The sequence below is a fragment of the Citrus clementina genome, unplaced genomic scaffold (genome assembly GCF_000493195.1).
Source record: "Citrus clementina cultivar Clemenules unplaced genomic scaffold, Citrus_clementina_v1.0 scaffold_6, whole genome shotgun sequence".
NCBI lineage: Eukaryota > Viridiplantae > Streptophyta > Magnoliopsida > Sapindales > Rutaceae > Citrus > Citrus x clementina.
In genome coordinates this window covers 18413442-18440673 of record NW_006262139.1, presented here as the reverse complement: position 1 = coordinate 18440673, position 27232 = coordinate 18413442, and the positions used below count along the sequence as shown (strand labels likewise).

At 35.2% G+C, this 27232-nt stretch overlaps 4 protein-coding genes across 14 annotated transcripts; 1 reads left to right on the top strand and 3 right to left on the bottom strand.

The window, feature by feature from the left end:
• Positions 1-100: 100 nt before the first annotated feature.
• LOC18038416 (protein FAR1-RELATED SEQUENCE 2) lies at positions 101-4243 on the bottom strand. 5 transcript variants are annotated; one of them, XM_024182410.1, is made up of 9 exons: positions 4084-4241; positions 1498-3650; positions 1352-1408; positions 1175-1243; positions 1013-1078; positions 838-909; positions 678-743; positions 508-582; positions 101-403 (listed from the first exon to the last, which is right to left on the bottom strand). In XM_024182410.1, the coding sequence occupies exons 2-9, from the start codon at positions 3598-3600 to the stop codon at positions 326-328; spliced, it is 2586 nt and encodes an 861-aa protein (XP_024038178.1). In that variant the 5' UTR covers positions 3601-3650; positions 4084-4241; the 3' UTR covers positions 101-325. The 5 variants fall into 5 exon arrangements, 4 of the variants coding, with proteins under 4 accessions (XP_024038178.1, XP_024038179.1, XP_024038181.1 ...); XM_024182411.1 differs by having other exon boundaries at positions 102-403; positions 508-576; XM_024182413.1 differs by lacking the exon at positions 4084-4241 and having other exon boundaries at positions 102-403; positions 1498-3140; positions 3242-3285.
• A 428-nt stretch (positions 4244-4671) lies between these two features.
• Positions 4672-9863, bottom strand: LOC112097193 (protein FAR-RED IMPAIRED RESPONSE 1). 3 transcript variants are annotated; one of them, XM_024181672.1, is made up of 8 exons: positions 9632-9863; positions 6627-8850; positions 6208-6264; positions 5827-5895; positions 5654-5722; positions 5500-5568; positions 5349-5396; positions 4672-5260 (listed from the first exon to the last, which is right to left on the bottom strand). In XM_024181672.1, exons 2-8 carry the CDS (start codon positions 8730-8732, stop codon positions 5204-5206), a joined length of 2475 nt encoding a protein of 824 aa, XP_024037440.1. In that variant the 5' UTR covers positions 8733-8850; positions 9632-9863; the 3' UTR covers positions 4672-5203. The 3 variants fall into 3 exon arrangements, with proteins under 3 accessions (XP_024037440.1, XP_024037441.1, XP_024037442.1); XM_024181673.1 differs by lacking the exon at positions 5500-5568; XM_024181674.1 differs by lacking the exon at positions 4672-5260 and having other exon boundaries at positions 5494-5568.
• A 1469-nt stretch (positions 9864-11332) lies between these two features.
• LOC112097186 (protein FAR-RED ELONGATED HYPOCOTYL 3) lies at positions 11333-17920 on the bottom strand. Of its 4 annotated transcripts, none has more exons than XM_024181575.1 (9): positions 17562-17920; positions 12946-15159; positions 12795-12863; positions 12509-12577; positions 12348-12416; positions 12170-12238; positions 12028-12078; positions 11864-11937; positions 11333-11779 (listed from the first exon to the last, which is right to left on the bottom strand). In XM_024181575.1, exons 2-8 carry the CDS (start codon positions 15115-15117, stop codon positions 11881-11883), a joined length of 2556 nt encoding a protein of 851 aa, XP_024037343.1. In that variant the 5' UTR covers positions 15118-15159; positions 17562-17920; the 3' UTR covers positions 11333-11779; positions 11864-11880. The 4 variants fall into 4 exon arrangements, with proteins under 4 accessions (XP_024037343.1, XP_024037340.1, XP_024037342.1 ...); XM_024181572.1 differs by having other exon boundaries at positions 11859-11937; positions 17562-17919; XM_024181574.1 differs by lacking the exon at positions 17562-17920 and adding an exon at positions 16113-16211 and having other exon boundaries at positions 11859-11937.
• Positions 17921-20950: 3030 nt separating this feature from the next.
• LOC18039192 (probable protein S-acyltransferase 19) lies at positions 20951-26766 on the top strand. 2 transcript variants are annotated; one of them, XM_006429709.2, is made up of 10 exons: positions 20951-21053; positions 21202-21370; positions 22379-22492; positions 23199-23609; positions 24028-24096; positions 24245-24316; positions 24398-24526; positions 24609-24689; positions 24949-25149; positions 25253-26766. In XM_006429709.2, the coding sequence occupies exons 2-10, from the start codon at positions 21326-21328 to the stop codon at positions 26327-26329; spliced, it is 2199 nt and encodes a 732-aa protein (XP_006429772.1). In that variant the 5' UTR covers positions 20951-21053; positions 21202-21325; the 3' UTR covers positions 26330-26766. The 2 variants fall into 2 exon arrangements, with proteins under 2 accessions (XP_006429772.1, XP_024037473.1); XM_024181705.1 differs by lacking the exon at positions 20951-21053 and adding an exon at positions 21090-21105.
• The last annotated feature ends 466 nt before the right edge of the window (positions 26767-27232 follow it).

Genomic DNA, 27232 nt, shown 5'->3' with positions numbered 1-27232 from the left:
AAGTAGTAATGAAACGTTAATAATGAAACATATCATTTGAGGAAGTTAAAATGCTGCATTAATAATGAAACATCAAGTGACTGACAATATTGCCTGCTGCAACATGAGCAATGTCGTATGTTCTCCAAGTTTATGAAAAACATTCTCATTAAAGTATTTATTTTATACTTGTTCACCAAAAAGAGTTGAAGTGAATAATGTACATAGAGTTGTTTTGATTTGAAAAGAATCTTCAAAGAGGCGGTGAAAATTTACATGAGCTATAGGGTTAATTGACTAATGTTCTATCAACTCATAAAAAGTAAATATACATTCAACCTTTCCACTAACGAGAGATGTTCTTATCTTGCAAACGCTTTGAAGAGATACCATGAAACTGGGTGGAGGCTGCAGAATTTTCATCCTACATCAAGAAGAAGAAAAACTCAACTGTGTACAAATTCCATTTTTGGAAAACAAAAATGAATTCAAAATTTTGAGATTTAAACAAACTATCAATATGCACACCATGTCTTGCAAAGAATCCTGAATGTCAAAGCATCCATGCATGGCTGATGCTCTGAAACCGAGCTGTCCCTGTAACTACCTATGTATCAATACTTGAGATGGCTATACTTAAATCATTTTTAACTGAAAAACCAAATTGCTCATTAAACAACAATATGTGAAATGTGTACCAATCCATGCATGCTTTGTTGAGTCCCATAGTGACTAACACGTGCTGAAATGGAATGTAATTGTCCCTGAAAATTATTGAACCTAAATAGTCAAAAGTGGAAGAATTGGTCTGCTTCTATATATGATATCATAAGGTCAGAATGAAAGCAACAACCATACCTGGCCCTGCATGCACTGTTGATTGCCATAATAAGAAGCATCACAAATTGGAGAAATTGAGTTCACTTGTCCCTACAATAAGTTTAAAATGAGGCTTAGTCATCCACGTCTAGAAGATACAAGACTGAATTTCTTGACTTGTATACATTGTAGTTGAAACCAGAAGACTCTATACCACAACTTGCATATTATTTTGAGAATGATAGTGGCCATCAAGTGTTGGTGCTCTAGAGCCGGAGTCCTACAAGAAGCCCAAATGAGAAACACCAGAATTAGAACTTCACAGCGGGCAAGAATTAGCAAACAACTTCCTTCCTGCAGCATACCGTCTTCATACCATTTGTTGCATGTCCCGTCGAGGTAGATAACAATTATTAACGGTGTGAGCTCTTGAATTCATCTGATCCTGCATAAGTGAAAGCACAATGATTCTTCTATAAGTATCACAATGAACTTATTGCATCTATGTTTGCAAACTAAATGTTGAGAAATAAAGTTTTAAAATGTAACAAACCATCTGCTGGCAGCTGTCTTGCAATCCTATACTAATCCTCTCTGGCTCTGGCCGAACCTAAAATGTATAAATGAAAGGCTAAGTTATTTAATACAGCTTAGAGCCGGTAACAGTCTCAGCATGTCAATTGTGAAGTCTCGACTGACCTTTTTTTTCTTATGCATTTTCTTTCTCTTTGATGCCTTGGCCATGCTGTTGCCACGATTCTCCTTTTCATTGCCAAGAAAACCACGAGCAGATGATGTGTTGGCCTCTAAAACACCCCTAACTGAATTGTTCATGTCCACACAATGTTTCAGTGCTTCTCCTAGAGCCTGCAATGCAATATCATATGCTTCTTGAGATAATGACCCTTCTTCCCCCAATCTGATAGCCCGTTTACAAAGATCATTAAAACGTTGCATTCGGAAATGAAACCCGCTTGATATTTCACTAACAGCTCCAATCATCTTTGCATCATTTGTCCAGCGCTTCAATATATAACGGGATGGGATCTCAGAAAAACCAGACATTTGAAGTACAAGAATCGCATGTTTACAAAGAAAACCTCTGTATTCAAATGAATGACATAAACAACATATATTCAGCTCTGCTTCGTTCCAGGCTACATAGAAATTCTGCCGTTCTTCAAAATCATCAACTCGAAAGATCAGAGTTGATCCATCTTCTCTTTCTTTTCGCATATGACAAGAAACTACTCCTAAAACTTCTACCTGAAACTTCTTGAATATTGTATCTGTATAAATTGTTGACATTTGTTTCTCAAAAGTTGAGAGAGACATTAAACCATGTTTTTTGTTTCGTGTTTCAGAATCAGCTTCAGCTTCCATTTCATATCTATCTTGCAAATATGCTTTGTACTGCTCAAAAAACTCTTTGAATGTAGCTTCCCGGTTCATGTACTTGTCAAAGAAAGAGGTGACACTTCCAGATCGCTCGCTTGTAGACATTCCAGCCAAAAATGTATTCTGCAAGTATGTTGGGACCCACTTTTCACGATCTTTGTACAAGGAGTGAACCCATTCATTTTCCCCAAGTTCAAATTTATCAACAATCTTCAACCATCTGTTTTCAAACTGCTCATCCGTCCAGGAGCGATAAATGCACTTATTAAATTTCGCCATAAACTTTTCATTGCAATCAATAACACAACCCAATTTTTCAGGAATCTTACTCAAGACGTGCCATAAACAAAAACAATGGCAAGTACTAGGAAATACATCTACAGCAGCTTCTGTTAAGAATTTGTCTTGATCAGTGATAATCACTCTAGGAGTTGGGCCACCCATTGCTTTGAACCATGTCCGCATTAACCAAACAAAAGTTGAAGTAGATTCATCCCCAATTAATGCACATCCCAGTAAAATCAACTGGAAGTGATGATTTACTCCAGTAATAGGAACAAAAGGAATTTTATACTTGTTTCTGATGTAAAATGTATCAAAGAAAACTACATCGCTGAAGTTCCTATAATCATGTCTACCTTTTGCATCAACCCAGAAAACACTTTTCAAATGTTTTTCATGGTCCAAATCTACTGCATAAAAGAAATTAGGATTCTCATCCTGCATGCCTACAAAATGATTGAGCATCATTTGCACATCTTCACCATCAAGCATCAACTGCAAGCCCTTTTTTTGACATGGAACTATACCGGACTGTTTGTTCCTTCCTCTGATAGCTTGATAAAAATCATCCGGGTAAATCTCATGATTATGCTCCTTTACAAAACTGTATATAACCCACTTTTCATCTGGTCTCCTTTTCATATGCATGCCTGCATTGCAGCCTGTTTTTGGAAAAGACGACCGAGCATTAGTAGTAGTACTAGATTCTCGTTTGCTACCAAATCTAGAACATGCAATTTTTACATCAATAAATTTTCCAGACTTTTTCGAACGGCGGCTGGCTTTTATCGTGATGCCAAATCCAACAGAGCGAGCATATTCTCTGTAGAAAGAATAGGCTGCCTCCTTTGATTCAAATTCCAAACCATTTTGAGGCTCACACATGACCCCTTTATGGACATTTGCTCCAACGACACTCAGATCTACTTGATTCCCACTGCCAGCAACTCTTTCGCTTGCACTTGGACCACACTCCTCAACATATTCACCTATTCTAGGAGAATTACCATCTCCATTGTCAACGTCTACTCTATCCTCACCATCCATGATATCACCGGTTGTATCTGAAATAGTATCTAACTTCTTCTGTTCATTTGAAGGCAATTCAAGATCTATCTCCATGAAAAAAATCAAATTTTATGCTACATCAAAAATCACTCTACCAAAGGCACCTGAAAATTGATAAAAAGAATAAAAACATAGATCACCAGCACAAGTTACAGCTATCTATGATTGTATCAAATATGCATCAACATTTTCCCAATTTTCAAAAAGTTAGAAGGTTTGTTGATCAACCAGAGCAAAAGGCAACTCCAAATACACTAATAAAAACTGAACTTGGTAATAAAATTGGGTTCAAAAGGAAGTAAAACTCAGTTCAGAAAATTGAAGTAAATTGAATATGGAACTTTTCAACTTAACTGAGCTAAATTTACCCATACAAAACCAAATTCGAGCTTGTCAACTCGTGTCAAAGCCCTAATAATAATAATAATAATAAAATACAAAGAATTTAGATTTAATTTCCATTTTTTTATTTCTTAGAATTCGTGGCAACAAAACAATGAATTTAATTAAAAAGAAAGAATTTGTATGAAAACATACCCGCGCCACGAGCAACAGTCATTTGAGAGGCAGCCTGAAAGAAAGAGAGAGAGTTTTGAAGTTTGAACCGTCACTAAACCCGAGTCCGTCCGGTTCACATACTTGGCGGTTCGAGCTCGACCATCTCGCTGCTGATTAAATGATTAATCACTCTAATTACAGAAAATCACATATTAGGGGTCAGCTTCCTTCAATTTTTTATTTATTTTTTTGGGTATAAAAATAAGAAAAAATAAACTATCATAATATAATAATTAATTAAATCTTTATATATATACCATTTAGTTTAATGACAATCTAATCTCCTTTCCACCCATAGGAGAGAAGTTTGAACACCAATCTCTTATTTTTTTATATAAAAAATATCATTATAACAAAATGGCACCAAAAAAAAAATATATATTTAACGATAAATGTTATATTAGCACTTAAGATAAGAATATTAAACACTATTTAATAAGTGAAATATATTATAAATTGTTTTCAAATAATCTTTTTAATTGATAGTCGAGTTTAAAGCATTAAAATATTAATTTAGACATTATTCATCCCCTCTTCAAAAAAAAAAACAGACATTATTCATCCCCACACATAGAAGTATATTGCTTTAATATAAAGAGTAGGACTACACATCAACACTTTCCAAATAAACATTTCTCCAACAGCTAAAAGAGGAATTCCGTGGTAAAATTCATACTTAAGAAGAGTAGCACCACAACTCCACAACATGGCGATGGACATACACATACAATAAGAAGAATACAAGAACATTTACAGAGATATATTACTACTGCCACTGAACATCACTGATTTGCACAGGACAAGTGCATTTCTTAGATCAATTCCCATCCAAGCAAGAAATCTACACCTCAGAGAACAGGAGTCTTGCTTTCCATGGCATCCGTTGTGCAGTTAAACTGGATCAACAGAACAGAAGCAAAATGCTCCATGCACTAAGTGAGACAATTGGGGTTGGAACAGCAATATTCAATTCTAGTCAACGACTTCATGATTGAATAATTCCGCTCAACTTGATAACTATTTTTTGGCTGCCCCTGAAGTTGAAGCTTTAACTATTCTTTTGCAAGCTTCTAAATTGATAGATCACGGAGTTCCGTCTTTATGGATGCCTTGGAGCATTACCATGTAACTGAGTTTGTCTCAAATGGGATTCGTCCTGAAAATAAGCAACATAAAAAGACAGCATTAGGAAGCGCCATTTATACATGATCACCGTGTAAATATACCGTGTCTTTGATACCAACCTGCAGACCATAGCTGTAGCTAGTTGGAGGTCGGAAATCCAATTGTCCCTACATCAACAGAAGCATAATTATGGAAAGTTCATCTTTTAGATCATATTCTCATTGCTAAATTTCCTTTTATGTCTATTAAGTCAACTTCAAACACCTATACCAGCCCATGCATGCTCTGTTGAGCCCCAAAAAACCCATCATGCCCGGGTGCTATTGAGTTCAACTGTCCCTACAGGTATGTTGACAAATCAGTTTGTCACAAAACGTCAATTCTTTATAATACATCTTATCGTAATAACTCAAGCACGACTTACCAGCCCCTGCAAGCTCTGCTGATTAACATAGTAACCATCATGAGGTGGCTCCATTAGATTTAACTGTACCTGCAATACGATGCAGTTAATAATAACATAATTGAGATCATATTTTATTCAGGAAGCTGCACAACATAACTTTTAAATAGTCAAACTAGTAAGACATGTCATACCAGTCCTTGCACATTCTGTTGAGAACCATAAAAACCATTAAGGGCGATCCCATCAGAAGTTAGATTTTCCTACAAGCATAAATGCCAAAATAAGATATAATGATCCAACAAAGCACATTAACAGTGAAACAAATTACAAGATTTAGATAATCAGAAACACAATGCAGGTGAATTCACGACCTGGCATGTTTCACAGTGACAACTAAATATATGAAAATATGTCTGAGACATTTCCCTACAGAATTTACTAGTTAAAAGACAGTCGAAGATGTTCTTGGACACAAAATATCCGAAAAAGTAAGCAATCCTGTAAAATCATTTTCAACTGGTATCAGATACACAAGAAAATTACATCACAACTAAAACTGAGATGGGACGAACCATTTGCTGCAAGCTTTCTTGTGCCTCAACAAGTAAGATATCCTGCTCTGACTGTACCTGAAATATAGCGAAACACAGTGCAAATAATATTCTTGCTTAAATTTTCTTTAAAAAAAAAAATTGTAACACAGTGGCCGCAGATACATAATGAGACCATTAGCATATAAACTAGGGTCAATTTCATATTACCTCGTGAAATGACAATCTTCAAAATACCCTCTAAACTATTGTAAACCTCAACTTACCCGAATTTTGTTCAAAAGATAAGGGGGGAAAAATGATGAAATTTTTTGTCTTCTTAACAAAAATGGGGATAAGTTGAGGTTTATGATAGTTTGGAAGTATTTTCCGGATTGTCATTTCATAAGGGGGTAATCTGAAATTAGCCCTATAAAAACAACTTTGGTTCCAGTACCAACCTTCCTCTTCCTGATTGTATTCTTTTTCTTATTTGACTTGGTAGCAAGGCTTCCTTGATTTATTTCTTCTGCTTCTCGAAGACCTTGCACATGGCTACTACATTCCAAAACATTGTTGCTAGAATTGTTCACGTTCACACAATTTTTCAGTCCATCTACTAATGCACGGAAAACAATATTGTAATTCTCATCAGATAATGATCCTTCTTCACTCAATTCAATGGCTCGTTTACATAGATCATTGTAACGTTGCACCCTAGTCTGCAACCATTCTGCACCTTCAGATATCAACAGCCTGCTTTTTGCATCTTTGGTCCACCTTTTCAAAATATACTGAGGTGGGATGCTCGAACGACCACATATCTGGAGAACAATCATTGCATGTCTACAAAGAAACCCTTTGTATTCAAAGAGACAACAGAAACAAGAGACCTCCGACTTCAATTCATTCCAAGTAACCATAAAGTCTTCTTCCTTTTCACAGTCTTGAACTTTATATGTTACAATGGTTCCATCTTCACTTGATTTTTTAGGATGGCAGCCAACTACACCCAAAACTTCAACTTGGAATTTCTTAAATATCGTATGTGTGTAAACTGTTGACATTTGTTTTTCCCAAGGCGAAGGAGATTTTAAAGCTGGCTGTTTGTGCCATGTATCAAAATCTGCAATGGCTTCCTCTTCATATCTATTCTGTAGAATATTCCCATATTGTTTCACAAACTCTTTCAAGGTAATTTTCTTATGGATGTATTTATCAAAGAAAGAGTTCATACTTTCAGAGCGCTGAGTTGTAGACATTCCAGCCAAAAAAGTATCCCCCATGTAAGTAGGCACCCACCTCTTACGATCTTCATACAATGATCGAAACCATTCATCATCTTGAAGCTCAAAGCGAGTCACCATTTTCCACCATCTCATATCAAATTGTTCATCAGTCCATGATTTAAAAACGCACTTGTGGAATTTTGAAACAAAATTCTCATGCTGCTTGATTACATGAGCAAGAGTTTCAGGAATCTTTTCTAATATATTCCAAAGAGCAAAGCAATGGCGTGTATTTGGCAAAATTTCTTCAATTGCAGTCTTCAAGAATTTGTTTTGATCAGAGATTATAACCTTGGGAGCTTGCCCACCCATTGCCCTTAGCCATGTCTTCATCAACCATATAAAAGTTGATTTGCTCTCATCGGCAATGAATGCACATCCAAGCAAAATAGGCTGGCAGTGATGATTCACTCCAACAAACGGAGCAAAAGGCAATTTATCGTTCATATTGACATAAAACATATCAAAAGAAACAGCATCATTAAAATAGACATAATCATCCCTACCTTTAGCATCAACCCAGAACAAATTTCTCAAGCGCTGTTCTTCATTCAAATCTATTGCATAGAAAAACCTGGGATTTTCCTTCTTGATACGCTTAAAATACTCTAGCAAAACTTGAGCATCCCCTTCATCCAAAGACAAGTGTCGGCCCTTATCAAATTGATTATCCACGTCCCTTGAAAACCCAGCATTATGACACCCACCAGATTGTCTAGACATCTCAACATATGTCTTTCTTGTTCGTTCACTAACAACATGCAAAATGTCAATATTATTCTTTTCAGCTAAATTTCTATTAATTCGAAAATGATAAGCAAGTGCTGGTAAAAGCTCATGATTATGCTCCTTTATGAATTCATGAATAATCCACTTCCCATCTGCCCTTCTCTTCACATGCATGCTGGCTTTGCAGTCTGTTTTTTTCACACTTGATCGCCGACTGCTACCACTATCTGATTCTGGCGTGACCCCATATCTGGAACATGCGAACTTGGCATCAATAAATTCTTTAGATTTCTTTGAGCGCCTACTATTCTTAATCGAAGTAGTAAATCCCATAGACTTTGCATATTCTTGGTAAAATGAGTAGGCTGCCTCATGTGATTCAAATTCAATGCCATTACGTGGCTCAAAATTTGATTCTCCTTCGAACCCTGCAACAGCCATTTTTGAAGAATCAACCACCACGTCTCCACTATATACTGCATCAACAACATTGATCATATTTTCACTCATGCTACCACCGGCACCATGCAGATTGTCTTGACCACCCATATCATCTACCGCATATTCTGGCACATCTCCAACCTAATCACGTTTCAACAAAAAGTTGTTCAAGTTTAGTTTCCATCAAGGAAGTCCATTCTACACAGCATATTATCTACAATGCTACCTGAAATCAGTTAAACAAAATTTGATTAAGGATAATAATTAAATATCACAATATCTAAAAACTAAATATTTCTCCTGCTCTTCTTCTATGTACTATTTATCATCACTCAACCAATTAACTGCTCCCCGTGATGTTTAATATTTTCACAAAATATCTAAATCTTTGTTTCAACGAAAAAGGAATTTTTCTTTCACAGTTCAAAAAAAAAAAAAAAAAATATCACCAATACATCTCAAGCAGCCTATCATAATTTTAAACTGACTAGTTACACCAAAACTAACTCACGGATTTGGGGCTGCAGCTTCAAACATCAAATTACATTCTTAAGCAGTTAAACCAGCTGTCTTTATTAGCCACCACTATTCACAAACCCTAATTTTAAAATAAATCACCGTTATCATCATCAAACCCTAATTACACCACAAAGCTTTATTAATCAAACTAATGCAAAAGCAACAAGAAGAATTAATATAAATTAAACAATTAAAGAGCAAGTTAATTATAGCTTCGCAGTCACGAAAGAGCTTTAAGTCATTGCTGCTATCTGGTAAATGAGTATCGAATAATTTCACTCTCTGCTATGACGCCGGAGGCTGCTGAAAGTACTTGGAAAAAATAAAATCCAAACTTTTAAACATGTACTTTCAGCAAGACTCAAGCTACATAACAGAAAATTAAAAAGGTTCGTTATAAAGACGCCAGTGCTGCTAATAATGATACTGAAAAACAAAAAAAAGTAATATTCGTGAGAAAAAAGAAGAGGAAGAAGAAGAGAGGGAACCTCAGGCGAAGAAAGAAATGACCGTTTGATGATCTCAATTAAATAGAACGAAATTGAAGCGAGTGAGCACGAGGCGAGTGGGGAAATTAGGGTTTTGAGTTCACTCGCGAAGCGAGATCTTTGGGGGATCTGAAGATTTTTCTGCCAAATTCCACTCGCCTATCTCACTTGCCTCTTTCCTTTGTTTCTGCTCGGCGCGTTTAGCTTTTTTGGATTTTCTTTTTCTTTTTGTTTATTGGTTTTATCTATATCCTTTTTTTTCTTGTTGGCGCCAACATGTATGGCGCGTGGGAATTTTATTTTTTTTGTCGATTTAATTACTTCCTTACATAAATAGGATCCAGCTTAGCTTTGCCGATTGAAATATGTGATTTTATATATATATATAAATGTACAGAAATATGTGATTTTTTTTTATATTTTAATGATATTTTATTTTAATAAAGCGAATAATTATGTGTGTGTGTATGTATATATATATAATTATTTTCTTATGTTCCTTCTTTTTTTAAAAAAAAAAAAATACTAATACCCTTGTTTAAGAAAGAAAAATTAACCTTTCTTCAGAAAAGAAGGAAGGCAACACAAATTAATTGACATGTAAATTCAAATCTTGCATGCTCTAAGGCAGCTATAAATGTGTTCAGCGCCATCGATTATCAAGTTCTTTCTTCTTCTTTTCGAGTTCAATTAATAACACTCAAATTTTACTCATAACGGGAACAATTAATGAAGTTTCTCCTTCTGATTCAAATCTTTTGAGAGAAAGGAAAAAAAATTATATCTTACACTAATAAAAATAAAGATTGATTGTTAATGAGTGAAATTTTTTATCCTCACTCATTTTTTCTTTTTTTAAGAATCAATTAAATATTGTTATTGTTGGAATATCTAGTTACAACAATATTATTTTTTTAATAAAAAAATCATTAATACATGCACAATTAATCGAATCTATTTACACAAACGGATAATAGATTACCTCCCAAATTATGAATTAACTGCGGAAAAATCACTATAATTTAATACTCGTTAAAATTATAATATTTATTATATAATAATTTTTTACAGTTTTGACTTTGATCAAAGGGCTAAATTAATAATTTCGATAAACTTATAATATAATACATTAAAGAAAAACTTATACAACTCCGTGGTCTTATTCATATTTTAAATTATTAATTTGCTGAAATTATAAATTATAATATTTTATTTTAAAAATATGATTATATTGTTGCTCATCACTAATTTTATTTTTTGCTTCTAGGAGTTCCTAGGTCAATTTCTAAAATTGCAAGGATTTTAAATTTTTTTTGTTAATTTAATATATATTTATTGGATTAATTCATTTTCAATTGATTATATTAGTAAACTACAATGTATATTAGTTAATTAAAAATATATATTCATTGAATTGTACATTAATTTATAAAGATTTTACTCTACCTGCAAATGTGTAAGATTTTCCACAATTTAAGTCTAACGAGAGTAATTTCGAATTTCATCAGAAGTTAATGATCTATGTCAGAACATCACCCTACATCACGAAGTTGTAAATTCATCTTAAATTTAAAAGATGATAAATTAGTTCAACAACCCAGGACTTAATGGAAAGTTCCCCTTCTCCAAAGCAATATCGCCATCACCACTCCTGTCAACCAGCTGCTAGGGCAAATGAGGACAATTCCTTGAACCAAAAGATAAAATGAATTGGATGGGGGGAAGAAGAGGCACATGTGCCCCTGCTTCCATCTTTCACTTTGCTATTAGTACTAGTGAATATATATAGTGATCAAACGGAAAATTGGGTTTTTTCTTCCCTGATTTCGACTGACTATTTAGGGTTTATGAAGCATGTGATGATCACAAAACACAATAATACAAGAAGCTTTACAAGAGATCAATCAATCATCCCCGACCTGAATCTGTTCCAACTCTCTTCTCTACAACACCCCCGATTTCTGGTGAAAATAAAAGGCGACATCCTACTGTTATCTTTATCTTACAACCAACTAAGAGGAAGTTCTCTTCAGCCTGATGCTCGTCGCATCCACAATGCACAATACGTGTCATGCTTTACAAACTATTCAGACTCAGTACTTTCTTTGCAGCTACCCAGAATGTTAAATAACTTCATTTCCTGTTTGCCTACGAAGCACAATATTCTCGTTTGATAGTCCAGTCATGGAAGACCAAAGGAAAGATGTTATTGCAGATATAAACTTACCTTACAGCAATAATAGGACTCTTCATGCATGTCTTGATGCGTCATCATGCAATTGTGCTGTTCTCACATTGGGGTCATCCTGCAATTTGGGGAATATGGAGGAACCATTTTAGGAAAATACTAATGAGATCATACCTAACTGTCTGAATACAATATCTGGCAAACTCACTCGAATGCCATAGGTGAAACTAGTTGGTGTCCGGAAAAAATCCATTTGTCCCTGCAAGAATCAAACTCTATTCAGTAAAACCTAACCATGTGAAATCCCAATATACACATAATTACCAGTAGCACCAAGTGAGATAATATACCAGCCCATGCATGCCTTGCTGTGCACTGTAGTAACCATCATGGCTTGGTGCAATTGAGTTTAACTGTCCCTACACATATTGACCCAAGATATTCATATTAGTCTGATATGTACTGCACCCTCCACTAGATCAAGTTGCTAGCTTCTTTCACTTATTATGTTATATTCATATGACATACCAGCCCCTGAATCGTCTGTTGATTCCCATAGTAATTATCACGTGTTGGTGCCATTAAATTAAGCTGTACCTGCAAAAAGACAAAGAAACACATCCCATAAATATGAAGACAAATATAGTTCATGTATTACCAGAAGATTAATGAACTGAATAACAACATACCATTCCTTGCACACTTGGTTGAGTGCCATAGTAGCCATCTAGAGTTACTGCTCTTGAGTTTAATTTGTCCTAAAACAATAAAATAACAATTGCAGAGAACAATCATAATCTAACTCGAAGACTTTTTGTAGTACAGAAATTTTTTCTCAATTTTAAATGAATCAATTACTATTTTTAATAACATCCTCCCGCAAATAAAATCAGAATTTTAAAATTTGATTTGTGGAGATTCAGACTCCCTAAAGCCAAACGACGTTAACCAGGATATTTATAATGTAACACAAACCATTTGTTGCAAGCTGTCTTGAGACCCCGCCCCTGCCCCTACAGTCATAACCTCCTGCTCCGAGTTCGACTGAAATGCATAAAGGAAATCATTTATGACAAATTTGATTAGTGACAAGAACATAAGCATGCAAATGCTGACCAGAAATTACCTTTCTTTTCTTCGTGAGATTCTTTCTTTTATTTGTCTTGTTCATACTTCTACTTTGGTTATCTTCCTCAACACAGATCAGACCATGAGTTGGGGATGTGACAGCTTCCACAAGATTCTTATTAGAAGTATTTACACTCAAACAATTTCCAACAGCTTCTTCTAGTGCACGAAATGCAATACCGTAACTCTCTTGAGATAATGATCCTTCTTCACTCAATTTCATTGCCCGCTGGCATAAATCATTGTACCGTTGCACCCTAGTTTGCATTTGATCAGTTTCGTCTCCCATTTGCCGGCTCTTTGCATCTTTTGTCCATCGTTTCAAAATATATTGAGGTGGAATAGCAGAAAGCCCACGAATTTGAAGTACAATCAATGCATGCCTGCATAGATAACCTTTATATTCGAATAATCGGCATACACAGAAAACTTCTTCCTTCATTTGATTCCACATAACAACAAAGTCCTGAGTTTTTTCAAGATCTTGAACTCTGAATATAATATTTGTCTCATTTTGACTTTCCTGTTTAGGATGACAAGCAACTGCACCCACAACCTCAACTTGAAATCTCTTAAATACTGTGTGAGTGTAAACCCCCGACACACTCTTCTCAAATGGTGATGGAGATCTCAGTGCAGGTTGTTTGTTCCATGTATCAGAATCAGCTTTGGCTTCCTCTTCATACCTATCTTGAAGAATACCTTCATACTGCTTCACAAACTCTTGCACAGAGGTCTTCTTATGCACAAATTTGTCAAAGAAGGAGTTTACACTCTCAGATCGCTGAACAGTTGACATTCCAGCTAAAAAGGTATCCTTCATGTAGGTTGGCACCCAGTGTACCCGATCTTCGTACAATGACTGCATCCATTCATCCTCTCTAAGTTCAAATCTATCAAGAAGTTTCCACCACCTTCTACCAAACTCTTCTTCTGTCCATGACCTATAGATGCATTTTTCAAACTTTGCCATAAAGTTTCCATGCTGTTTAGTAACATGACTGAGATTTTCGGAAACCTTCCCTAATACATGCCACAAACAAAAGCAATGACGAGTTTCAGGAAAGACCTCTGAAACAACTGCTTTAATGGTCCTGTCTTGGTCGGTAATAATTACTTTCGGACAGTGTCCTCCCATTGCTTTCAACCAAGTCTGCATTAGCCATGAGAACGTTGCTGCACTTTCATCTGATATCAATGCACATCCAAGCAACACAAATTGATAGTGTTGGTTCACACCAACAAATAAAGCAAGAGGCATTTTATATTTGTTTCTAACATACATAGTGTCAAAAGACACAACGTCACAGAAATTATTATAATCATGCCTACTTTTGGCATCAACCCAGAACAAATTCTTCAACCGTTGATCTTCACCCAGATCTATAGCATAGAAAAAGTTGGAGTTCATATGCTGCATCTGTGTAAAAAAATCAAGCAAAATCTTGGCATCTCCTGCTTCCAGTGCCAAATTCCGACTTTTATCAAATGGATTTTTGGGGTCATTCTTCAGACCAACTACATTTTTATACTCAGCAAACTGTCTGGCCATTGCAGCATACATCTTTCTGGTTTGTTCACTCACAGCTTGTGCTGGCAAAAGTTCATGGTTATGTTCCTTCACAAAACTATGAATAACCCATTTTCCATCTGGCCTTCTCTTCACATGCATACTTGCTTTGCAGTCTGTTTTTGCACATGATCGTCTACCAGTTGCATTTTCTTGGTCTTGTTTGCTTTGTCTGGCACGAGGACGGTTATAGGACTTATCATACTCTCGCTTAGTTCCATATCTAGAACAAGCAAATTTTGCATCAATGAATTCTCTTGATGTTTTTGAACGGCGACTATTTTGAATCGCAGTGTTGAATCCCATAGACCGAGCATACTCTTGATAGAAAGAATATGCTTCACCATGAGATTCAAATTCCATACCAGAAAGTGGCTCGAGATTTGTATCCTCTTTGAACATTACCATTTCTTCTGTGGGAGAATTCACACCACCGCCATCTTCTGCACGTACCTCATCAGCAACTACAATGTTTCCACTCTCTATCTCACCATTATGCAGTGACAGCTTCTCTTCACCATCTAACATGTTGTCAATCCCATTATGTTCTTCCTCTTCCTTTGTTTGTTCACCCGAAGGTAGCCTAAGATCTATGTCCATGATGAAAATTTTGTTACTCTACAAACTATGTTCCAAGGACACCTGAAAGTATGAGAAGAAACATGTATGCATTATGTACATTAGATGTTCCAACCTACAACAATAGAATCAATAAGAATGAGAATCACAGTTAATTTTAGCAAGTCTCCAGATGTGCAAATACTGAATAGGTAAAAAAAATTAAAAGTGACGAATGCCAACCAAGCAATTGAAAAATATAATAAAGCACTAAGAACTTCCAACTCTGGATTGTTTAATTTAAATGTAGCTCTGGCTGTAATCAAACTTCAGTCTACTTTGTGCCTATTCGAACACACTGGTAAAACAGTGTTCCACTGCACTCATTGGCTATCAAATCATACATTGTTCAACAAACCAAATTTCCACTTTCTGAACCATAAAATTATAATCATAGAAGCTTCCCACCAGCCCAACACCCATTTTTCCATCTCAGTCATTTATGAAAAACGAATCACATATTACTTATTACATAAAGGCGTATTTTAGAAATATGACAACAAATACATCCTAATTTAAAAAGGTAACATTAAAAGCAACATAAAGAGCATGCGCTACATTTAAAAATCCGTTGCAATCAATTAAAATTTAATCTTAAAAAGTGATAATAAAGAAAAAATCAGCATAGTAGTTTAGAGCTCCAGAACATATAAATATATACTTTATGGAAAAAGGTCAAAACATTATGAGTCTGCAATTAACTTGCCAAATTGACTCAAAGGAAGATCTAACATCACAAAAAATTGCTAATTTGACATGATTTAAAATGGCTGAGCTTTTAAGCAGCAGAAAGTAGGTTTGCCTCCAAATACCCAAGGCAGAAAGAAGCATGGGAAGCAAAAAGGCTGCCCAATTAGGTCAAAACGAACCCAAAAAAAAAAAAAAATCACATTATTTAGTGTTTGATCAGCAACAAAATCTCCAATAAGTGCACTCGCAAATAATGCAAAGTTTGTCAACAAATCTGCATAACTTACCAAAACACATTTCTGTAAAATGAGATCTTTACAACTACCTCCTGCCATCTTATTTTGGAGTTCTCATGAACTGTAACATATTGCCTATTTCCTATTTTTCTGAAAGAAAATGTATATACACATATATCAACCAAAACTGCTGTGTGTGAAAGGAGTTGATCATTTCAATACCAAGATGACCCTGGAAAAGGCAATAAAATCTTTGAAGCACACCAAGAGACTACACACAGCACTTTTTATTAGAAAAAAGAATAATTATTAGTTATTACATAGCCACCGACGATCATAAATATTTTCTAGGATCAAAATTCTCAGATAGCTAATACCATTAGAATCAACTTCTACATGCATAGGAACACCATCCTTAAACAAGTCAGCGCTCTTGGCAAGATTTCTGCTACAGCAGTTACAAGCTACTAAGGATCCTAATTACTTACTGAGTCGACGAATGAAGATTGAGCCCAGCAATGAAGTCGTGAAACCAGTAACAATGTCCTCTTGAGTAATTACTCCATTCATTATCATATACTTCAATTCTAGGAACAATAAAATATGGGATGTCATTTTTTCGCCTCTTGCACTAAGCGACAACCTCTGTCTATTTCCTACCTATCCAGAGCATCAACTTACAATTCATATGTTTCAGACAATATGAGCACCAAGCAGACAATAGCCTAAATATCCATCAAATCACCAATTCTTTCTAGTAGAATCCAGAAAGATCAAACAAAATATCCGCTGCACTTAATGTTACCTAATATGCAAGACAAATAACAACTACTCACTTTCTGCTGCCCTTGATAATCACAAAATAAAAGCAATTACTCCTATCTTAACACGTGCAAGCATTGAGAAAGGCAACTCGTTATGTAGACTTTTAGCACGTTGAGTAAAACAAAATGGACAAATTTCAGGGTCATTGTTTCAAATCATGCAATCCAACAACACATTTAGCTTTCAACTAATACTAAGTGGATTAATTTAGCTCATTTATTCTTATTTTCATCAGCAATACCAAATTCAAGTACATTCACACCTCAGCTCCAAACTTATACTCCAAACAGCTGGTCCAAAACTTTATAAAGCCCTTCAATCACAGCTCAATTTGCTTAAGAACCTAAACGTAAAAAAAAAACAGTAATGATTCTACTGGACCCAATGTTTGTCTATTTCTTCTTACATTTCAAACTAAATTTAAAGCACAAGCACAATAGCAGTCAAGCTTAGATGAGCTGAGCTGTTTCAATCAATTAATTAGCTTTTCCAAGCTATATTGGTAATTTCACCTAACATAATAACAACAAATAACACCCAGAAAGAATCTCACAAAAAATTTGAAAAAAGAAAAAAAGAAAAATAAAGCTCGAGTTCTACGGATTATGAAAGGAGAATTTCAAAAATTGAGAAGAATTTTGCAATGAAAGAGAGAAAGAAAGTGAATGTTTCGACCTCTAGCGCTTCGGCTTCGATCTGTCTGGGAGAGCAAAACCAAGAAATTTCTCACGCGAGGGGATAGAGCGAGTGGCGATTGCTTTTTTGGCCCCAAATTTTTCGCTGTGTTTTAGGGTTTCGTATCGTCAATTGTCCCAATCTGACTCTCGTTTCCTGTTTTTGTTTCCCCACTCGCCTCACACACGCAACGCGCGTGTCGATTACGTTCGGTGGCAGTCTGGTAATTTGAATTGAACGTGCATGGTACGGGATTATGGGTGGCGGGACCCGAGAGTCGCGGGATGTCAGATGAGCACGCCGCAGCGGGCAGGAACATTGAACTGTCCTTGGCGCGTGTGACGCGTGTTAAAAGGCCTTGCTGGCATCCACATCGGAGCAGTGAAAGGACTTGCAACTTTTTATTTAATTTTTTTTTTTTAAGACTAAAATGGCTTCACACGCGGCTGTTGTTAATTGAATGAACACACGCTCCTTTGTGATTAATTAACTGTAGTTGTGAGAATGTATGTCTTTGAGATGAGAGGCTTATTTTAATTTATTTGTTGTAATTGGTCTGTTGGCTTTCAGATCGTAATTAAAATGGTCTAAATCATTCTTTTAGTCGCTAACTGATTTTTTTTAAAAAACAAATTAGGAGCTTAAAGGTTAAACTGACTCCTTTACAAATTATCATATCGTCACAAAAAGTTTATTTCCATATCAAGAAAAATTTGATACGTTGTACCAGTGGAGATGCCAAAAATTTAATCTAACGGAAGCTAAATTTAAATAATAATATAATTTAAAATTTTTTCAATAAATAACAAATATTAAAATAAAAATTTATTAATATATTCAATTCAGTATATTTGTAACTGACCTCGACTTGTTTTCATATATTAAAAATGTTGAAGAATAACTTTATCATTAAGAATACAAGATAATTCTTTTTATATATATACAACAATAATATCACTCAATCATTGATCTCTCATTTGATTTCGCAAATGATTTTTCATAAAATTAATAGCTGAAAATGCTTTTTCTTACTATAGTAATGAGAACTAGTAAAATCAATAAATAAATTAATGAATACAATTTATCCTTTTTAGTATTAACTATTTTTCTTGATAGTTTATCAATCCCTTTCAATTTTGAAATTTTTTTATCAAAACCCACTCCATAATATATACATTAAGTTGAACTTGAAGTGTCATAAGATCCATTAAAGAAAAATCATTTGGATAAATACAATAAGGTAAAATAGTTTCTTTTTTTTTTTTTTTCTGGTGAGTGTGAGGAGAGTTAGGCCGGAGGAATTTCAAAATAACAAATTTTCTTAGTGGGTTGGAAATGTAAAAATAAATACCTAATATTTGGTTATTTCTAATTTTTAGCATGGATTTTATGGTAAATCAAATTAAAATGGGATAAATATCTAATTAAATTTGTAACTTTTAAAAAGTCAAGTTGGGCTTCAATCCCCTAGTCCTAATGTGGTACTACCACTACATCATTCATGTAAAATTTAGATACTTGTATAGATTTAATAGAAAAAAGTTTGTGCTTTGAGTTTTTATAAAATTCTTTCTTGAATTGATATGAGAATTATGTTTTTGGATGTCTAGGTATATATCTCATAAACTAATTTATTGGACGGTACTTATAAATCTAAGTAACAGTCTTTTGAATGTCAATGTAAAACACACCTCAATAATTATCTATTTTCAAACAAAACTACCATCGAACTTTCATTCATTTATCCAACACACTTAAGTTATTCCAACAATGCATTCCGACTACTAGGATTTGGCTCTTGTATCACTTGGTTGAGAGATGAGCTCATAATTAGGATAGCTCTAACTTGCTGGGTATTGAGGGTGATTGACCCTATTGAAAAAAAAAAAACATTGCTAAAATTTCATGTTAATTTTTGGAATAATTAGGAACAATTTTGTAAATAAAATATTATAATGAATTGATTTTAGGGCGGGGCTATTTTAAACCTACCATTAAACCTACCAAATTCGACTTTACTCCCATTTTTAAAAAAATAATTAATTATTAAAAATAAACACTCATTTTCACTTTTTTTAATTCTTTATTTTTTGTTATTTTTCTTAGTACATGATGAACTCTATTTTATTCTTTTTATACATATGAACAAATTTTCTTGATTTTCATTAGCTTTTGTGATTGGTAAAATTAATTTCTATATTCACTAACTTTTATGGCAAATAAAATTAATTGATGTTCATTTTTGAATGGTGAGTTTTGATCCTCTTGGTTGATGATGTCAATTAGCTGGTATTTAAAAGAATATATCTAAACGAATTGATGAGAATTTATCAAATTTAGAAGAGAAAGAGAATAAAGAATTAATTAAGTATTTTTTTCTTATATTATTTATATAATAAAATTTTTTAACTAAAAAGAGAGTGTAGAAAGTAAATTAGCAAATTTAAATAGTCTCACCCTCAATTTTACAAATTATATTTTTGTAGTAGGGGCAAATTAATATTAAACATTAACAAAATCGTTAACAAAATGATTTTCGTGTCTCTCAAATCTCGCACGCGGCTCTCCACTCTCAATCGAAAAAAAAATAGAGCCATCTACTCTCACTTCTCACCCTTAATCACCACAGCCCTCTTTTACTAGATCAAAATTTATCTTCTTTCTTTGTCTTATTTCATCAACTAGAATGCATAATTACAAGTCTAAAGATTGGGGATAAATTATTTGCTATATTAAGTTAAATTATTTACTCTATATTAAGGTAATCTTCTTCCACTAAATTTAAGGAAATATCGATCTCACTTATATTTATACGAGGAGAAGAAATATTGGAGTTCTTATAAAGACTTAAAATATACATACTTACAATTGACCCAAAATTAGTCTCTCATAATTCAGCAATTATTTGAATTAACTGACAATTGAGTCTTGTAAAAAAATAAAATAAAATAATTTTCAGATAATGTAAGCTACATATTGGAAGACACTCGATTTTGATATAAAGATTGCGAAACTTAAAATATTATTAATTAAATAAAATCAGTGCAACCTAAAACATTCTAACTACACTATTGAACCGCATCTCATGGGCCCATTGGGCCTAACCGTAACAGCTGGGGACCATACTAAAAGAGGTAAAAGTGAGAAAATAATTATGGTGGGGACATAAAACCACAACCCGTTTTTGGACCAAAACGAAGCAGATTCCAAATATTTTATATCGAGGGGGAAAAAAAAAACCCATAAAAATTATTTTTTAAAAAAGTTACGAAATGCACAAAACGCAAGGAAACACGAACACGTCCAACGCTAACAAATTTGATAAAACCGTGTGTCCCCCATTTATTATTAAAAATAGATAAATAAATAAATATCGTCAACGTCTTTCTTTTGTTTTGTCGTTCGTGTTTTTCCTTTCAACCCTTTCCACTTGGTTTTTGTTTCTTTCTTTGGACTACTGCTTTCCTGCTTTCGTCTAACCTCTATATCGGGGTATTCTTTATTTTATTTATTTTTATATATTATTTATTTAAATGCTGGACAAGTAAGACTATCAGCTACTCATTTCATTAGTGACATTTATCTTTCTTTTTTTTAATATTTATTATGTGTTTATCATTTTTGCTTTTTTGCTTTACAGGGGGAAGTGCCGAACTGGGAAGTGGGAACTTCAATTTACTGTGTCTCTTTCTGTCTGTCTCTTCTAGGTTCACCGTGTGTGTTAGGGTTTCTGTGGGTTTTAAGGTGGGAGAATTTTGACAGTTATGGTGAGAAAACATGGATGGCAACTACCTGCACACACGTTTCAGGTATTTTACGCTATACTATCACTCTGTTTTGTGAGATTCTTTTTTACTTAAATTTTGACTTCTCTTTGTATTTAAGTCAATGGTTGCCTAATCTGGGGTTCTCTTCAAAATGGTTTAAATGTGGGTTCTCATTTGTTCTATATTTTGTTGTTTATTTCTAAGGGATATTTCTTTGTGTTCAATTGTGTGTGTTAAAGTTTTCTTGTTGTTTGATTTTGGAGTTGGGTTTTAGCTCTTGTTTATATTTTGCTTGGTTACAAATTTCACCAAGCTGTACTTCAGATATGTCTTGGATTGGGGGTTGTTCACTTGTTTGCGGCTTGTAAGTTGTAATTCAGCATTCGCCATGGAATCACTGACCATTAAATATAAATGGGTGTTTAACAAATGCTTTTGCTGTTATGCCTTCAAAATTATGTAGAAGTACAAACTGTTACAAACCTACCCCAAGTCTTATTATTTTTTAACACTCAAGAAAACTAAGTCCTGCAATTAAGGTTTTCTATCCTGCATTTGTACTCGTTCCGTGAATAGTGTTGGATATGCGTTATGGTTACAATTCTGTTGTTGTGCTCTGTGCGATACGTCATTGCTACAATCTTAATGTTAGGATTTAGGGTATTACTCATTTCTTGGTTTCCGTAATTCTACCATCAGTACCGAATTGAAATGTTTAACTTGTTTACTGTTTGCTTACTGAGGGAAAGAAATGAACAATTCTGAATTTTATATATTGAGATTTACAGGTTACTTTCGTTGAAGCTTGTGGTAGGAATTCTCTGTGTTGTTGAACTAGACTATTGTTGTAATGGAGGAGTTAGTATCCATGATAAGGATTAAGGATTAACATGCTGGATATTTGTATGCCACGCAGAGGCCCTAGTATTATAAACAGAGAAATAGTAGCACTATCTATCAAAGTGGCATTTGATGATTTTTCAACCTTTATATTCTGGTGATGCCGTTTGTTTGAGCTGACATTGCTTTCTTTTGATATTATCATCGTAGGTTGTTGCAATTACTGTATTTTGCTTGTTAGTAGTCGCATTCTATGCTTTCTTCGCTCCTTTCCTTGGAGGCCACATCTGGGAATATGCTTTGTTTGCTACTTATTCACCAGTGGTATGTGAGTTCCCTTTAAATTACTATTTTAATATGTTCAAGATTATTATTGTATACTTGTGAAATGGCATAAAAGTTGCACCAGTCGCAAGTCTCAAACCAGAGCTACACCGGGAGGTTTCTGGATTATCAAACAGAAAAATCAAAAAGATCAATGTCTACTGTGTAAACTTAAAATGAGGATTGGTAGTTGGGACTGTTCATTCCATGTATGACAACAAGGTTCTATTCTTATTAAGGCATCCTCTCTCTCTCTCTCTCTCTCACACACACACACACACACACACACGAGAAAAAGGCTGGCAGTCTAACCTGGATAAGCTGTTCCTAATGGAAATTTGTGGTTCACCCAGTTTACTCCCATTCCTTGATAAAAGAACAAATTGAGGACCAGCCGGCGCATATGGGTTTGACAACTATGGTCTATGATAGTGCTTTTTCAGCTTATACATTTTACACGACTTTTCTAGATGAATAGTGGATGATGATCATCAGATGTGAAACTGTCTTGTGTTTGAAGCGCAAAATACACAAATATAGTTGATCAATGTGAAAATATAATTTTTTGTTTCTGCCCAAATGAAGAAAAATGGATTTATTTCAGGAGCTTTTTCAGTAGCATGATCATAGACATATGTTTTCTTTTCTGCACAAAGAAACCTGGCCTTCATTTATTATCCCCTGTATTGTTGGTGTGGCATTGCAGGCACTCCTTGTATTCATTCTTTATGTCAGGTGTACAGCAATTAACCCTGCAGATCCTGGCATAATGTCTAAATTTGATGGAAAAGGGACTGAAAAAACTAAGAGAAATCCTAGGTTACCATCAGTGGACATGGATAGAGCATTTAATGAATTTGGCAATGTGCCACATTCTTCCCCATCATCGGTTTCCCGAAGTTCCCTAGCAGCGGCTAACTCTAGTAAGAAAGGCTCAGTAGGGGATATGGGTGGTGCAGACATACCAGGAAAACCGGCAACCAGAAAATCCTGTAACATCAATGGAAGAATCTTCTGTGCATTATTTGTTCGTGAAGATTGCCGTAAAGAGGAAGCAGCAGCTGAGCAACAGGGCAACGGCGATGATGCATTGTTCTGCACACTATGCAATGCTGAGGTGTAACATTGTTTTCTTTACTTCATTTTAAATCATAGCATGACTAGCAATTAAATTCCCTCGCCACCATGTGAGCAGGGTTCGGACTCCAGACCTTTCGTATTAACACGAGGTTTTTCCAACTGAACTAGCTGACACCCACATTACTTTATAACAAATATATTAGTGTAGTAGGACCATATATTGCTTATCTTGTATTATAACAGACAGAGATTAATATTCACACCCTTACTGATTCATTTGATTGATGTTTCTATTAGATTCTTACCCCTTGAATATTTTATTGGACTTGTGCTACTTTTGCCATTTATACGAACCGTGAAACACTTCTTGTCTTGGAATTCTTGATCTCTAGTTGAGGGATACCTCATGTTGATTTGGAATTCTTAAATAGACACGAAAGCCTTCCTGGCTGCAGGTTCGCAGGTTCAGCAAACATTGCCGAAGTTGTGATAAATGTGTGGACGGTTTTGATCATCACTGCCGGGTATATCTTCATGTTGTTCCAAGTGCTCTTTACAAGCACTTATCTTCGATTATCTCAATTTGTTTTGGATTAAGCATCATCTAGTTGTTTCTTCCTCACTCTTTCTTTTAAAATTGGATCTTGACCTCAAAATATTTTATGGCTGCAGTGGCTTAACAATTGTGTGGGACACAAAAATTATGTGACTTTTATCTCACTTATGGCCATCAGTCTTGTTTGGGTATGTGCAGTCTAATATTTTATCATTTGACTAGATTTTACTTCACAATACTGATCATCTTTCAATATCTCTGTGCTTCAGCTTGTTATTGAAGCAGGTGTTGGTATTGCTGTCCTTGTGCGTTGCTTTGTTAATAAGAAGAGCATGGAGACTGAAATTATTGACAGACTTGGAGATGGTTTCTCTCGTGCTCCATTTGCAACTGTTGTGGTACATATTGTGTGAGACAAGTCTAATGATTAATTACATTTACTTGTGAAAATACTGTGCTAATGCTGAATAAATTCTGCAGGCTATCTGTACCGCGGTTTCTATGCTTGCTTGTATACCTCTGGGTGAACTCTTCTTTTTCCACATGATACTCATCAGAAAGGTCAGTGACTAAGAAACTTCATACTGCTATCATTTCCCTTGTGCTCTGTTTGGTCAGTTGGAAAATGGATGAGTTGTTTGGAATTTTATGAAAATATCTGACTGAATTTGGGTCATTAATCTTCTTCCATTTGGTGATTAATTGGAGTATTGGAAAGGAAAAATAATGAGGTGACTAGTAGATTATAGAGAGGCAAGGGACAATTTCTGTGGTAATCTAAAATTTTCAATTTGATTTTTGATTTTTATATTGGATTTAGGGTATCACGACCTATGAGTATGTTGTAGCAATGAGAGCAATGAGTGAGGCGCCTGCTGGAGCATCTGTGGATGAGGAACTGCCAAATGTGCTATACTCTCCGTCGGGATCTGCGACAACTGGTGTAAGTGGTGGAAGTTCTCTGGGCCTGCAGTATAAGGGGGGTTGGTGTACCCCTCCTAGGGTATTTGTCGATTATCAGGTGTTACAAACCTTCTGTGCCCGTAACCTTATACATTGAAGCAAACTTTTCAAGTGTGATTGAATGGTATTAACACTTTTGTTTTGAATATGGTGTTCGTTAGGATGAAGTTGTACCCCACTTGGAGCCTGGAATGGTTCCATCAACTGTTGATCCAGATGCAGCTGGAGTTGCAGAAAGAGGGCAAAAGGTACCCAAAAGATCTGTTCGTATTAGTGCTTGGAAGCTTGCAAAGTTAGATTCCAGTGAGGCCATGAGGGCTGCAGCCAAGGCCAGGGCATCATCGTCTGTTTTACGGCCTGTTGATAATCGGCATCCCGATTCAGAATTTAGCTCCAGTGGCAATATGAGTGTCCGAAGTAGTGTTAGCACAGATATGGGAGCAAATAAAGGGAACAAGAATGAGATGAGATTGTCACCTGTGAGAAATTCATGTGCCCCCAGTCAAGGTAGCCGGGATGAATATGAAACTGGGACTCAAAGTATGAGCAGCTTCAGCAGTCCAAGCCACATCCATGAGTCGGTCACTCTTAGTCCTCTGCCGCAAGCTCATCCTTTGAATCGTATTAGTGCAGCCACCTCAGTTCCTGGCATTCCTGATCGTCCAGTAACTTCAAAGGCACCATTTCCTAGCACCAACAACCTCTCAGTTACCCACACTTCATCTGGATTTGATGAAAAGATAATGCAAAAGGGAGGTGTAACTGATCCATTGCTGCTGTCAGCTCCTGCTGCTTCTCTTCTTAGAGATGTTAAAAGGACTTCTGTTGTTTGGGACCAAGAAGCTGGGAGGTATGTATCGGTTCCAATATCAGCATCAGATGTTGGAAACAGATCATCCTTGCAAATAGGATTGCCATCTTCTAGTGCACAAGTTAGCAGTCAAAGTAGAAGGCCAGTTATTCCATCACATGAGTCTTCTTCTTCAGCACCAAGGGCTCCAGTGCAGCAAGCAGAAAAGCTGATGTACACAGGAGACTCCATTTTCTTTGGTGGTCCACTTTTGAGTGTCCCGATTAGGGATAATTTAAGAAATGACAGGAGTTTGAACCAGGAGAGGACTGCACTCCACTTGTCTCGAGAATCCAGATTCAAAAGGGATTCAGCCTCGAACCAGCTTCCTGTATTCACTCCAGGGGGTTCTTCTGGTCACAATCCTGCATCTGGGTCTGGTTTGTAGACCTAAAACTCAACTCGAAACTTCTAGCATGTGCATAAATTTTTCCTGAAATCGTCTGTGCTGATTAGTTAACAGGAAGTGAAAGATGAGGAAATCTTCTATCGAGCTGCTTGACCCCTGGAACCATTCAGTACTAATCCAGTTTTAAACCGTTGCTAATACAATTGTGTTGCAAGGTTCAAGCAGTTCAATGTTCTTCGTGAGATGACATGTCGGCTTTAGAAGTCTGTAAATGAGATTCTTTTTATTCTCTAGGTGAAACTGAGCTTCATGGATGGTAGCAGTTTTTCAGATGATTCTTAATGCAAGTCTCTTATTCCACTGTTCTAGATAGGTAGCTGTTGCATTTCTCTGTTAACATTGAATAGTGTCGTTTCCAGATCATCTGCATTTGCTTTGAATAATATTATCCTATGATCGAATGACTAGTTTACATACATTATCAAGATCATCAAGTCCTTTTTTTACTCTGTGTGGTTTAAGTAATCAATTTGTTTTCTTCAAATAAAGGCTAAAAAGAAGTGTTCAATTTGTTATTGTCCTTGCTCGTCAACACCGTGATCGTATTATTGATTAAGCATGTACAGTTGGGATTAGCAATTACATTAATTAATTTTGTGATCACCATAAACTAAACTAAAATGTTTTTGTATCTCATTGAGTGTAAAAGCAAATAAATTTGATTAATTTGTGTGATATATGAGTAATCATGTGAATTTATAATTTGTATTTTTAGGGTTGACATTTCTTTTCTTATCCCCTATGTGATGACTGATGCTTATAAAAGATGAGTTGTGTGTGTGAGGAATAAATTTTTGCAATTTGCATTTACAAAATTCTTGATGAGACATAATTTTTTCATAAAGTTAACTAAACAAGGATCAGGTTACAGTGCAACTGTGG

Excerpts from the sequence above, each read along its gene's own strand:
- LOC18038416 (XM_024182410.1), bottom strand. The coding sequence starts at position 3,600 with ATGGAGATAGATCTTGAATTGCCTTCAAATGAACAGAAGAAGTTAGAT. Across the intron at positions 1,244-1,351 it reads AAGACAGCTGCCAGCAGATG|GATCAGATGAATTCAAGAGC; the intron begins GTTTGTTACATT and ends TCACTTATGCAG. Across the intron at positions 583-677 it reads AACAAAGCATGCATGGATTG|TTACAGGGACAGCTCGGTTT; the intron begins GTACACATTTCA and ends ATACATAGGTAG.
- LOC112097193 (XM_024181672.1), bottom strand. The coding sequence starts at position 8,732 with ATGGGTGGTCAAGACAATCTGCATGGTGCCGGTGGTAGCATGAGTGAA. Across the intron at positions 5,896-6,207 it reads AAGAAAGCTTGCAGCAAATG|GAAAATCTAACTTCTGATGG; the intron begins GTTCGTCCCATC and ends TTATGCTTGTAG. Across the intron at positions 5,397-5,499 it reads AACAGAGCATGCATGGGCTG|GGACAATTGGATTTCCGACC; the intron begins GTATAGGTGTTT and ends CTGTTGATGTAG.
- LOC112097186 (XM_024181575.1), bottom strand. The coding sequence starts at position 15,117 with ATGGACATAGATCTTAGGCTACCTTCGGGTGAACAAACAAAGGAAGAG. Across the intron at positions 12,864-12,945 it reads ATCTCACGAAGAAAAGAAAG|TCGAACTCGGAGCAGGAGGT; the intron begins GTAATTTCTGGT and ends TATGCATTTCAG. Across the intron at positions 11,938-12,027 it reads GTTTCACCTATGGCATTCGA|GATGACCCCAATGTGAGAAC; the intron begins GTGAGTTTGCCA and ends CCCAAATTGCAG.
- LOC18039192 (XM_006429709.2), top strand. The coding sequence starts at position 21,326 with ATGGTGAGAAAACATGGATGGCAACTACCTGCACACACGTTTCAG. Across the intron at positions 23,610-24,027 it reads GCACACTATGCAATGCTGAG|GTTCGCAGGTTCAGCAAACA; the intron begins GTGTAACATTGT and ends TCCTGGCTGCAG. Across the intron at positions 24,097-24,244 it reads GTTTTGATCATCACTGCCGG|TGGCTTAACAATTGTGTGGG; the intron begins GTATATCTTCAT and ends TTATGGCTGCAG.